Raw genomic sequence first — 14,118 nt, 5'->3', positions numbered from 1 at the left:
TTTTATTTGTAAATGTCTTACTGATACCTGAATCTTGTCCAACATGTGGGCTGCAGATATAAGAAATGGTTATTTATCAATGAATTATGGGAATGCTTTCATATTCCAAGCACTTCCATAAAAACCTGCCCATTCATTAGGAGTAGGTGCCGGGATACTCTCTGATTAAGTCAGGCTACTGCTTTGAACCAGGTGATTTTGAATCACTCTGAATTAGGCTACCAGGAGGCAAATATTTTCTAACTCGAAGACCTGGATGGAATACAGCTTTAGGTATCTCTAGATGATGTCTAAAGGAGTTGCACTAACAGATGTCTTATTTTTGGCTCACGTTCCACTCTTATCTAGAGCAAATAAGATGTTAGGCTAGAATAACAAATAGTTTTCAGTAATTCCAATTGATTTCTCATAGTAAAAATCAAAATGTCTCAAAAGTGCCTTTTCTGGTGCTGCATTTGCAAACAACTGAACTAAGGGAAAATACTGGTACTTAAATAATAAGAACTTTCCACTTTAAAGAACATACTAAAGAATTATTAAGTACGTTTTTGTAAAGAACTTCTGGTGACAGTGTCAGGAAACTGTATTATCTTTGTTGTGACAATTATTTAAAAAAATAATTAGTCACATATAAAATGGCATGTTTTTCTATCCAAAAAATCAGAAAGCATCTAACTGACTAGGTTAGCTTTCTAGGTTCCATGAAGGAAAGAATCTCTATTACTCTAAAATTTAGTTGGAGCTCTATTGAATACTTCTTATAATCTTTTTTTTTTTTTTTGGTGTTCAGCATTTCTTATGGTTGCTGTATTTAATGAATAGACAGGAAAATACTGAATTAAGATAAATAATTCTCCCTTTTGTCCTGTATGGCATAATATTCAGCTGAGCTGTAACGGGGATCTTCTTTTTATGGCCTTCGCTGGAGTGGCATGGCTTCAACTGGGGATGTCATGGACACTGCCTATGCCTGCAGTGTAGGATCTTATGGATAAAGGAGTGCCCCAGAAGGTGGGATATGTGTTTTTATGCCCTGGTGAGATCCCAGACTTAGTACTTTGTGCTCACTTCGTGAGTTCCAATGGTATAAAACTTTGTTGCTGGTGCTGTCCCTAATCTGTATGTATGAGTAGTGCTGCTTTTGTTTGCCTACTTATTTTAAAGTTCGCTACCTTTGCTTTAAAAAGCAGAATAAATCTTCCCGGCTACAGTGTTTCTCTGATAAGTGACAGTTAAAGTCAGAGCTAACTCTGGCACCATAACTGCTCTTTATTTTTCTCCTCTATTATTTGTGCCCCTAAATATTTGCATTGTGATATCATATTGTGACCCCACACTCCTTTAACATGTTTCTTAGTCACCACTTTGCTGCATTCACCTTTTATGAAGCGCTTTTTTCTGGCTTCCCAGATTTCCTTTTTCATTCGTAAGCTCATTGATGCCTTTCAGATATTGGTGTTCAGAACAGCTGGATGCATTTCTCTTTCCAGTCTCACGGTGCTTTGCAGCCTTTGGGATGTGGGCTGCTGTAAGCACAGGGAATAGTGAGGTCTCTCACCCACTGGTATGTGCAGGGGGTTTTGAAATGCAATACAGTGAGCAAAAGACAGAGAAGAATGAATAGCAGGGGATGCCTGCCCAGTTAACGTGTAGCTTTGAATAATAACCTTTGTATGAGAGTCGTTGAAATTGGATGTTTCAGTGCTGTCAGCAACAGCACTTTTATCTTCCTCTGGTAGTTTTGCATGTATTGGTGTGGAATAATTACTAAATTGGCCAAGAATACAAAAGTACAGCATTGTTCACACATTAAGGAAAGTCATAAAATCAAGAGGCTCCTGAGGTAGAACACAGCTGCAGCTGGCACACAAAGAATGCAACATCTGCAATTCCCTGTACAAGGTTGTTTGCAAAACTGCACGAGGGATGGAACGGAATGCGATTGTTCCGTGGCCTTCCCTTGTGATGAATAGCAGATATGGGAACAAGATGGTACTACGGAACAGATAAGCTGCCTACTTACTTATTACAAAACAGATAAGCATCCCTACTTGTTACCTGAGCCAACATTTTGTCAAATGTTGATGAAATGCTGTCCTTTGTGCGAACTTTGCTCATTACAATGTACCAAAACACGCCTCCATCCCGGAGGCTACCCACCCCCAAGGTGCGACCACTCTTCCTTGAGTACACCAATCATAATAAAAGTATTTATGACTAAAGTCACTCAAACTCCACTTTGAAGATAAAAAAATAGTATAAAAATAGCCTGAGAGAGGTGGCATATCGGGGAAGACACCATCGCAAACAAGTCAGGAGAACTCCATCACTGACTTCCGGGACCAGCTGACGGGCTGAGCCTTTCTTCCCCCTCCATAGGGACGCCTTTGGGTAAGACTTAGGTTATACTGAGTGTTTCTTCGGGGAACTTAGAAATTTCTCTAGAGAATCTCTATCCTACATTTATAGCCAGGCTGTATGGCTTATGACTTTGTCGCGCATTTGTATACTTAACAATATCTTTATTTGCACGTGCTTTGCAGACAGTGTATTTATCACTGGCAATCCTAAGAACCTTTATATCTGTTGTTTAAATAAACTGCACTGTTTAAGTAGCTAGTCGTTTTGGTTTCTCACTGAATGTGACCAAAGACTCAAGAGTGGCTGTGCTAGTTCATGAGCACAACTAGGCTGAAGGTGCAGTCCACTATTAGTGTATCCAAATCGTAATAGTTTAATACATATTAAACGTGATTGGTCTCATAGTGCTGAATTGGGCATCTCTCGGAATTTAAACCTAGCCGCACCTAGCCTCCCACCTCAGTGAGGAGTGTTAGAACGCAAGGGGGTTTATCTTCTGCGAAAACCGCTTTGCCCCTTTTCACGCAACAATTGGTCAAAATCGCAGGAATGTTTTGCCACAGCCAAGGCTGCAAACTCAGGTTTAACTTTCTGTATCATCTCCCTTGGTCTCAGCTAGCCATCATCTTCGCATCACACCCTTGCGCTGGTTGTAATGTTTTCAGCCTTTTAACAGGTACAAAAAGCACAGTTCAGGTGCTCATCAATGAAGCGTAGGTGCCATTCCCTTTCAGTTCCTGGGAGCAGACACAGTGAAGAGAAAGTTGCGGCGTGCCTTAATCATCCTACTGCATAATCCCATTCATAGAGAAGGATGGGAGTGAAGTCTAACGTAGGCCCATGCCTTTCTGGTACAGTCTGGTTCTGACTAATGTCTTTTTTGGATTATTTTTGTTTTAAACTGTTTGTTTGTAATTGTCGGTCTATTTCTTTCATTATATCTGTAATGTTTCTAATTTGGAGCGCTTTACTCATGCTCTCTTTGATTGTGGCATCTTCCAAGTTGATGCACTGGTGGATTGACACTAATGTCTTTTTAAAGGAAACAAAACCGTGTTTTTTTTCTTCCTTACTATATAAGCTGAGGCTTTGAAAATATAAATACTGAGGCCCATAGAGTACAGTAGTCCCCTTTTTATGAAGCAGGCTGGGGCTTTGACACAGGAGGCAACTGATGCTTAAATTATTCTGGTTACTTGAGGTTGCAGACTGCAGCTGTGAGGAGTGATGGCAGCTGAAAATATTCAAGTGGTGTCAACTCAGTACTGTGGGTCAGGGTGCAGCCTCTGCTGTGGTGTGGTTCGTAAAGATTCTGCTATTGCAGGATAGGTACACAATTTTTTTTATAATAGGTTTTTAAATGCTTCGGATGTTAAATTTGTTACATAGGCTTTACAGAGATAAGCAAATAAATGGAATGATTTTTGCCTGTTTAAAGAAAACAGCAGGTGGCTAGGTCAGTGCAGGGGACTTGGAAATTACATGAGCCTTGTGCAGATGCATAAGTGTTTATCTCTAAATTTACTACTCTATATATACATGTTGCAATAGCTGTCTGTGAGAAATAGGAAATCTCATATTTCTATGGCGGCAATCTGATGCTGCTGTGCTTGTCTGTGGGCTTCCTTGCTCCTACTGCTGGCTACAAGTTTTTTGGGTTTTTTTTGGAGGTGGAGGGGTTGTGGATTTTGTGGTTTGTTTGGGGTTTTTTTTGTGTGTGTGTGTGGTTTTTTGTTTGTTTTTTAGATTCAGTAGCCAGCATAGCGGGATAGATAACTGACTACTTTGATGTTCCTTTGCCTGTACAAAGGAGAATGTAGATCTGTCTTTTGGCAAGGTAGAAGGATGCTCTAGTTTGCCTTGAATGCTGCACAATGGTTCCTGTGAACATAGAAGCTGCTTTCCAGTGCTGTTTAACAAGGTCAGCTTAAGCTAATGCTGGATGTAAGAATATGGCAACATGCTGATAAGCTTTGTAACTGCAGCTTCAAATGTCCAGGGAACAGGTGTACACATTTCTGCCTTCTTGATATTTTACACCCTGTTCTTGTTGAGGTGATGCATTGCCTAGGAAAGTTGTGTCACAGGAATTGTCCCCCTGGTGTCCTTTAGTGTGAAGTCTTCCTAGTGATGATCTTACTGGGAAAAGTATTGGGTGAGCATGCAGTGTTGAAACAGCATGAAAACTGGAATGGGTTTGTCTATGTATCTTTCCTGAACTCATCTACAAAGTAGTTGAACCAGAAGATGTTAAGAAGGCTTGATGGTGGGGACAAGACATGCCTTGTGTACTGTTTTGGTGTACACTGATTTATATTTAAACTTTGATTGAAGGAAAAGCCCCCAGTAGAAATTAGCTGCATTAGTTGTTCTCTAGTGAGCAATGCCTTTGTAGGAGAACTGCTTTCATATTCAAGCTCCTCATGTTTAACAACTGACTTTCAAGTCTTCCATTGCCCAAGCGCTCGCATTGCTTCTATGATGTGCAATCTCCCCTCAAATCTGCGTTTTTTCTTCGTATTGTTTTTGAACCAGACAGTAGAATCAGTAGGAGAACATAATAATTGAAGCACAAACAGTGTGATATAGGGCTAGTAATGGGCTTAGGAAAATATTTTCTTGTATGCATGTCACTGATGCCTCTTTGGAGGAAGGAGGGTGTAGTTAATGAGTTCCTGGCTGCTGTTAACTAATCAGTTAGTTGACTTTGCCAATTGTGCCAGCTACAACCTGTATCAAATGTCACATATTTCAGTTTGTAACTCTTAATGAGAGGGCAAAGTAAAATTAGAAGAGTGCGATACATAAGATTTCCTGTATCCTCAAAGCTGGGTATTAGCCTGGTGTGAAGACTCCTATTTTGCATTGGTCAGATAACTTTTCCTTGTCACTTTAACACCTGATCTATGTGCATGTTGGCAGCATTAAAGCTGCCAGCTGCCTTGAACGTGTTCGTCATGAGAAGCTGCTGAGCTTCTGCTCTCAACAGCGATGAGGAAAGAGGATGGAAACCAGTCCCATGCAGTCTGTGGAAGTCAGTGTGATTGAAAAGCAACTCTCCATGACTTCCTGTCCTAGTCTCATGAGCTTTAATTGTCTTTCCAGCCTTGACTGGTTTGCATAGTTGGTCAGGGGTGACAGGGATTTTTAAAAGCTACAGGAGATGGTTTCTGATTGATTTGATCATTAGTGCCTGCAGACCAGCGGGAGCCTCCAAGAAGTAGCAGTTGTGGGAAGGAGACTGAGATGGCACTTGCTAATTGCGGAAGCAACTTAAACACACTGAGACTTTCCCCCTCTGCCAAGGATAAAGGGGGATGTTAATAATTAACGTGGGTTTATTTGCATTCGGGGTGTTTCCAGTTCAGCCAAGTGTCTTGTCTAGCTAAATGTTGCTCGCGTGCAGCGAGTGTGGAGAGATAGACATTGCTTCCAGTATGTGGGGGTGGAGGTTCAGAAGATTACCATCTGTTTTCCATGTCTGTAACTTTGCGAGTGTTGATAACGGCAGTGTGGCTGACAAGTGACTGACCTAGTAAGAAGAATGTAGGGATTTTGGAGAGCAGATGGCTTAGGGAGTCGCAAAGACAACCCAGCTCGTTTCATCTGTATTTCAGTGGTCTAAATCTGGCTGGGGATGGTAGAAAGGAAAGTTGCTGTCATTCTGTGACTATTACAATCTCTGGTGAAACAAATTGGTAATCTCAATCCAGCTGAGCGGACAGGTGTCCACGTTGCAGTACTACCACGTGCTGGACACATGTGCCTTCCTTGCCTTTTGTGGGTAGAGGCATTACCAGCATGGAGTTTGACTCTACTTTTCTCCTGCTTTTTCATCCTTGCTTCTCACTTGTCCTGCAATGCAGAATAGTTGATAAACTATGAGGTGGTTTTACAGCGTGGCTGATGTAGACTTGCTGGAGACAACCTTCTGCTTATCCAAGAGAATTTAATAATCTGACCCCATTAATATTCTTGATGTAAGGGCCTTTTTTTGGATTTGTGGAGCATGTGAAGCTGACTTCACCTGTTGAAACAGACATCTGTTTTTGGAAATGTTCAGAAGTGAGAACAGATAGAGGGCCACATGGACAGACTTTAATGGGGTAGGACCAGAGCCTAAAAGATCTTTTTCCTACCTCTCAAAGGTGGCTTCAGAAGTTCCCTTTCTCCTGTGAGTAAAGCCAGGAGAACACTACTAAGCTCAGCGCTGGTGTCCAGCCCTGTAGTGGTAGCTGAACCATAGCTAAAGTGGCAGGATACAAATATCTTCAACTTGTTCCTGTCTTCAAGGCAGTAAGGTTTCTGGTCCCCCTCTCCAAATTTTTCATCTGTAGTGTGTGTCATGTTGTTCTCCTTTGGCTTGGCTCACAGTCTGAATATTCTGTAAGTTGGTTGTAGTGCCTGTGTTGAGGGTTGGTGAATGGAAAGAAGAACGTGTGTGTTTGAAATCAGGAGAATTGGAAGAAAATGTGCCGACTGGAATTCAGAGTTTCTCTTGGAACAAGGTCAACTTGATATTTTATGCTATGTAACTTGGGTTGTTTTAGTCATATTATGTTGGTTTCACCTGTGCTGCCCTCAGTCCACGTAGGAGTGATGACCTTGATGATGGCATGTTGTTGGTAATTGCTTATTTTAATATTATGCCAGTCTATATGGGTAACTACATGGGCAACCTGCATACAGCCCTTTTATGCACAGTCCTATTAGTTTAGAAAAGCATAGTTTGCATATGTGCATGTATATATAAATGTTTGCCTTGTTTTTTTTAATAACCATTGCAAATCTTGTTTAACTAACAACTTTCTCATGCAAAGAGAAACATTTTGCATAATTAAGTGCAGAATCAGTGAATTTTAGACTTAGCAAAATCAGCTACGTCTAATTTATGCTTTTTAAATGAGTCTTTCTGAAGTGTTATCAATACTTTTAACTTCAGACATTCTAGAAATTAATTTTGCTTTTGTAGCAAAATATCTTTGAAAAGCTAATTGTGGTCTTGATGTTGTGTCTACCAGTGTCCTTCTTCTCAAAACATGGTGGTTATTTTGCTCACAGTTCCTTGTCTTGTTTTTTTGGTTGTTTCCACCCCCCCACCCCCCCCCCAGTTATGTACCTGACACTTTCGGTGTTTCTTTTTTTCCTAGGAGCAGTTGGTCATCATGGCGACAATCTTGCAGAGAAGATACTTTCTGTGCTTCCCAAGCTGCCCGGCCACAAGACCGATGTGATGGTTAACATGGTGGAACTTACGGCACTGCAGACTACAGATGAAACTTGCAGTATTATAGCACCTGGCTGCTTAGCACAACCAAAGTAAACATTCTTTTTTTTTTTTTTTTCTTTTTTCAAGATGTTGAATGTGTTTGTTATCTTTTGGTGAAAAAAAGGAACAGAGAACAAGTCTTTTCTTTTTTAAAAAAGTAAAATAATCGAGTTTACAGCAAAAACCCATCTGGTCCTCATTCTGCGGGAATATAATCAGTTTGTATGTGTATGTTAAGCAAGTGGGCCAGATAAGACTCCCAAAAGTGAGAGATTCTCAGGACCTTTTTAGATTTGGGTTGCTTAAATTGCTGTAGGTTGCTGTAATAGAAATCAGTACAGACTAAATACCAAAAAGTCTTCCTTGTGACATCTTTTTTTCTGCCTAAGTAACAGGTCACACAAGCAGGTAGGTCTTAAGTGTGGCTTTCTTTTCCCATAAGCTTCTTTATAATTATAAAGTGAGCTGCATGCTGAATTCTTATTAGAGTACCTGTTAACTTAAGGTTTTATCCCTGTTTTCAAACACAATACCTGTGGAGAAAGATAATTAGGTGCAAATTTAGGTATACAGACAGCTTCAGGAGGCCCTGGTTTTTGCCTAACAAGGACAACCTAAACTTTCAACAATTGTACTCAGCTATGTATAATTTGCAGCTAAGACATTACTTGTAAAGTGCATCAGCTTTGATGTTTCCTTTTCTAAATTTGTCTGAACTGAAACTTTCCTGCAGCTTCTGTTACTGGGCATAAATCAGGAAATACACCAGGTGCTCGTTTCACTCCACACAAAAAAAAATTTGCTCAGTATTGATCTAGAAATTCATGCAGTGCAAAGGAGATTAAAAGTTCTTTCTCTTTTGCTGTATTAGGGTTTTTCAAGATGGGCTATCTAATATAGAGTCTATTCTTTTGTTTTGACTCCTTTTGGTACTTCACACCTGCACTCTACTCCCTCTTTTCCCCCCCACAAAGACTTCACAGAAGACTTTCCACTGTTCCAATATATGGTCTTTATTTTCTGAGAGCCTCCAGATCCTTTGTCATCTTCCATCCCCCACATGTGCTGTAACCGGGTCCAGTTTCTAGGTTTCACATTGCATAACTCTCTTCTTCCTTAGGAGTTGGAGAGGAAACATTTCCTCAAATAGGTGGACTCAATTGTAAGTTGCTGCCGGGTTGACTAACTTAAATAAAATTTGTTCTGGTTTTCTTCTCGCTGGCTGCTTTCCACCAGAAGTAGAAGTGAGATGTCCTTAAGATCTGTCTATGCAGCAAAATGAAGAGGCCATTGCCCGTGGTAGACATGCTGTGGTAGCTGTTGTTTGTGCTAATATTGGGTAGCTACCAGAAATAAAGAAAGTTTCTGGCAGTGTGGACTAGGTAAAAAAATAAAGATATTTATTGCCCTGAGACTGTTGACCTGTGCTACTACTCCATTATTCCTAACATTATTGAGATTGAGGAGACTAAAGCTTGTGCTAGTATGCCTTCCCATGCTAAAATTGACTTCATTCTTCTCTATAGTCACATTTTTAGGAATAGTCTGCAGAGTTTTATTGTATTCTAAGGTGGCTAATAGTATATATACGGAGGTTTGTTTGCCTTTTTGCTAACTAGTGGGAAGGTGCCTCTGTTAACAGTACAGTTAGACTTAATGTATTTTGCAAAGTCTCCTGTGGACACAGGTGGTTAAAGAGCAACAGGATTTGGCTACAAGATGTTTGGCTGCAAATCTGCAAGTGCAGTAAAGTTGGATGACAGCAGCTGGTACCTGGTGCCAGAGCAGTGATGTCGTTACCACAGCAGTCTGTGACGGCTTCCCCAAAATACCCTCCCTCTGCAAAGTCATCTTATAGAATCTGTTACACTGGAAATTTTGAAGAACAGATTAGGAAAATAGTGATTTTAAAAAGGATTGATCTTGCCTTGGAGCAGAGCAAAGGGACTAGATGACCTCTCAAAATCTCTCCTGTGATCATTGCGCACAACCGAAGAAGTGTTGCATTCCTGAGAATAGTCTCCAAACTACAAAGAATGCGGCTCTGTGATGTTCAACCCTGCATCTTGCAATTTTTCTCCAACTATGTAATGATTAGGAATAGTTTCTAACTTATAATAGGTATTTTGAAACAAGCTTACGACAAATGCTGAAAAGTACTAGAAATCATAACAGTGTCTGAATGAGTGGATGAAGGTAGTAGCTTCCATTCCGGTCAACAGGACCGTGCTCTTAGTGTTGGATTATAAATGTCAACGTTGATCATCTTTGCTGGTGTAAAATGGTTGAAGTTCTTCTGAAACACTGCAATGTATTTAAAGTTCCCACCAGTAAGTTTCCCTGTCAATTCTGGAAGAAATTCCATCTGATGCTCTCAGTTCTTCATCTACATGGTTATTGCCGTTGGTAGCCGTCTCAGAAGTGTTTCTTGTAATTGAAAACTTAAGTCTTGATTTATATTTGTAAATGATGCATGGCAAGGAGTGTTCCTCTGCTTGTAAATTTTCTGTTTACTGTGGCGAGTGAAAGTGCCAGTACCTTTTCCCAGAGACAGAACCAGTAACTTCAGTTACACCCAAGTGGAATGTGTGGGGGCTCTTTTACGTGAAACATTGTGATCAGACTGTGTTGTTTCACAGACTCACATATTCAGAATATTTTTCAAATGTTTTCATTATTTTCTCTCAAGTAATACTTGAGCATGCCGTGATGGGGAGAGAGGTCTGCTCCCTCCACACAGCTTGCTATATTTAACTTTTCTTATGGAATGCTTCTCCAGCAGAAACATCTGGGCTCAGTTACAGAGTTAGCAAACAGAATTAATGAATAATTTATGGCTGGTGTGGTGAAATAAAGCAGGGTTCTTTTCTCAAATCTAAGGAAATAATGGGCTGCTTTAAAGATTTAGATGAAAATGTAAATGCCATGTGCTGCTTAAGTTACTGTACTTTGAAGGTGCTCTCTTTGTGAGGAAGGGAAATTCTTTAAAAAAAAAAAAAGAAATCTGTTCTAGAATTCTTAATTTTATTGGTAGCCTTAAAAATCTTTCAAAGTAATTGTTTGCCCTGCTGTAGTTACTGACGTTGTTGCTCCAGTGTGAATGTTAGTTGAGCTATGCTCTTTGAGAATTGTGTCAAAAAAAATTATTCCATTTTATATACAGATGGATATATACATATAAAAAGGATGAAGCAGTTTATAGATGTAAAACTAAGGACAGTCACTCTGGATCAGAACTGTTAGTTTCTGATTAAAAAACATGATAGCCACCTTGCCCTTCCAAACAAATGATGATGCATAATAGAAGTGGAAATTGTAGTGAAAGCTTAACGGCAGAGGTAATTAAAAAAAAAAAAAAGATATTGATTGCAGCGCCTTGCTGGGCTTTGTATTTTGACAACCCGCATGGTGTTTTTGGAGGAATTTCTAACAATTTCAGCTTCTGATTTTAAGCGTACATGCAGTGGCTTCTAGGAGTTGTCTGCTTGGATGAACGTCAAGCTCTCTGTGTTTGTGGGCCATCCATCATGTCCGTTTAATAACGTTTTGGCCACTGGGTTTCTCAAAGCACCTATCTCTTTACCAGTGCTTTTAAGATTGGTATTTTACCATGTGGAAGCATCCTGCTGTCAGTAATGGGTTTATCTTGATGGAAGTTTGTCTTGTGCTGTTTTCCACCTCTTGCAAGCTGGGAGCTGAGGTGCGTGGAGGCCCCGTGGCTCCCTGAAGCCCCAGGTCAGGGTTGAGATGCCTGTGTCCTGGCCACAGATCTGTGACATGTGAGAACAAGAAGTAAAGAGCTGTGTAGTACAGATCAGAGGGTTAGAGCACCTCTCCTATGAGGACAGGCTGAGAGAGTTGGGTTGGTTCAGGATGGAGAAGAGAATGCTCCAGGAAGACCTTATAGCCCCTTCCAGTGTCTGAAGGGGGCCTCTAAGAAAGCTGGAGAGGGACTTTTTGCAAGGGCACATAGTGATGGGATGAAGGGCGATGGCTTCAAACTGGAAGAGGGTGGATTTAGATTAGGTAGTATTAGGAAGTATAGGTAGTATTAGGAAGAAATTCTTTATTGTGAGGGTGGTGAGACACTGGAAGAGGTTGCCCAGGGAAGATGTGGATGCCCCATCCCTGGAGGTGTTCCAGGCCAGGCTGGATGGGGCTTTGAGCAGCCTGGTCTAGTGGGAGGTGTCCCTGCCCATGGCAGGGGGTTGGAACTAGATGATCTTTCAAGGTCCCTTCCAACCCAAACCATTCTATGATTCTATATTGAACCGTGGGCAACTGAAGAAATATGTACGTTTGCTCTTTTTTTTCATCTGCTCTTGTATTACCCAGGAATGCTTTTGATGTGCTCTCGTATTTTGCTGAATAAACTGAATACCTAATTTGTTTATGCACATTTCAAGAACTCACTGAATAGAGATTTTTCTTGCCTGTTTTTCCACTCTTGCTTCCTTTTCTCTGATCTTTGGAGTCTGTAAGCTTCTTGGAATTCAAGGTGGTGTTAAAATCTCAGGAGAAGACCAGATGTTTATTTAAATTATATATGTGTTTAATGCAATATACAAAAAACCATTGGGTTTTTATAGCAAGCATTTAACCATAAAGATGCAAAACTGTAACGTAACACTTCATGTCTGTGCTGCTACACCTCAAGCAGTTCAATGAGCAATATAGCTGAGGTGTCTGGCCACTTTTGACAAAGCAGCTGGAGCCACTAAATCATCTGAATTTGCATTGCGGGGGGCGTGTGGGGAGTTAAAAATAACAATTTCAGAATGAGGTGATCTTGTTGATGAGTGTGATGCAGAAAACATTGATATGCAGGCCAGATGTCTGAAACGTGGCACTCACAAAATCTTTCCTTAGGTCTTTGTACAAGAGCTGGAAAGAGAGGTGTGCTGGGGTGCAGAGAAAGGGAGTTGCTTAAAAATGAGAACATTCCTGGAGACGTAATAGTAAAATTTCACTGTCTCGTGTCAATGGCAATTGGAAACGCATACTTCTCCCAATCTTACTTAGTTCCGAGGTTGTTAATTCCTATTTTGGATTCAATAGTGCTTTTTTTTTTTTTTTCACAAGTGCTAGAACTGTTACAGTTTGGAGGGAGAAGAAAGCCCTGCTCCAGCTGCACCGTTGCTCTTGTGCACGATGTGGTGGTGCAGCGCTCTCCTGGTACTGGTGGGACTTGGACAACCCTGAGTGTAGAGGAAGGCCATGAGGTGAGGGGACTTGTATTCCAGTCCTGGCTCTGCTGTTGGCTTGCAGTGTGATCTTGGACAGGTCACTTAACTTCTTTCTACTCCTGTTTCCTCTCCTAGTCCTTGTCCAAGAGCTTCTTTTTTAAACCAGTAAAGCAGGGAATTTCTTAGGATACAAGTTTGCAGACAACACGGCACAAAATCTTAGGGGTTCTGATCTTTAGGAGGGTACAAATAATGTTGCACATGATTTAGGTGGGGAGTTAAGGTGTCAGGACAAGCAAAGGCAGGAGCTCCATTTGTCTGTTCCTCAGTACTGTGTCTTTCCCACTCCTACACGCAGTGCTTTGTTGTGCTGGGGAGAGGGGACTGTTTTGAGATGTATCCCCCCAGCCCCCTTTCCTGTGAGCTGATGGAATGTCAGTTCTAACGATCTCTGTAAAACACACCACTGCAGTATTCTTTGAACAATCATGTGTATTATGTGAATTTAAAACGAAAGATCATTTGTGTTTGTATGGCAAAGAAAAGAGCAGCAAGAATTAAAACTGTAAAGGAAATTAAAGTCTCCTTTTAAGCTGGGTAATAGACTTTTTTTTTAATGGTTGATTCTATTCTCTTGATTTCTTTTTTTTAATTTAATTTTTTTTAACCGTCGAACAAGTGTCTGAATGATATCAGAGTGATGGTTTTCTTATCACTGAATTAATTACAAACTAAGCTTTGGGAGGATGGTTTTTAGATCTTTGGGTTGTTTTCAATTTTATTTTTTTAAATATTTCCTTTGTGCCAGCTGTAGATATTAATTAAAAAAAACCCAACCTTTTTTGCATGCAAAACCCAATTTTTTTGCATGCATAAGTTTATAAAAGGTTGTAATAAGAAGGTAATTTGTGTCAGTGTTATTCCTGAATGAGCTGGGAATTTATGGCATAAATTAGAGTAATTTTCCTTTCTGGAATGTTAATATTAAAGAGGAAACATTAATACTACAGTAAGAAAATCCAGATGACACTACTATATTGCTTCATATCCACTGAGAGTCTTGCGGAGGAGGAAGGGTAAACCAAAACAATGGATGGCAAGGCTCTTTCGGATGCAAAGAGGGAGAGCTGCGCGCTGTAAATCACTTTTGGATCTGCTCTGGTATATTGTCGGTGGTTGAGCAGCAGCGGGGTGCTGCTGGGGCTCCCTGCGTCTGCTGGCTCCCTGCCTGTCCCTGCTTCTGGGGTGCTCCTCCAGCTTTTCCACTGCTGGATGCTTCCCTCTGCTGGGAGCTGCTTGCTC

The 14,118-nt window shown here is 40.7% G+C and overlaps 1 protein-coding gene across 1 annotated transcript in view; it reads left to right on the top strand.

Annotated features, from left to right (window-relative positions):
* Positions 1–14,118, top strand: part of SCFD2 (sec1 family domain containing 2) — a 208,105-nt gene that overhangs the window by 3,104 nt on the left and 190,883 nt on the right. The window contains exon 2 of the mRNA XM_074588057.1: positions 7,512–7,680. Coding sequence (XP_074444158.1) covers positions 7,512–7,680 — 169 coding nt within the window. The remainder of the gene's footprint in view (positions 1–7,511; positions 7,681–14,118) is intronic.

The sequence above is a fragment of the Larus michahellis genome, chromosome 5 (assembly GCF_964199755.1).
Source record: "Larus michahellis chromosome 5, bLarMic1.1, whole genome shotgun sequence".
Taxonomy (NCBI): Eukaryota; Metazoa; Chordata; class Aves; order Charadriiformes; family Laridae; genus Larus; species Larus michahellis.
The sequence above is the reverse complement of the archived record's forward strand: the minus strand, read 5'-3'. Positions and strand labels throughout refer to the sequence as shown.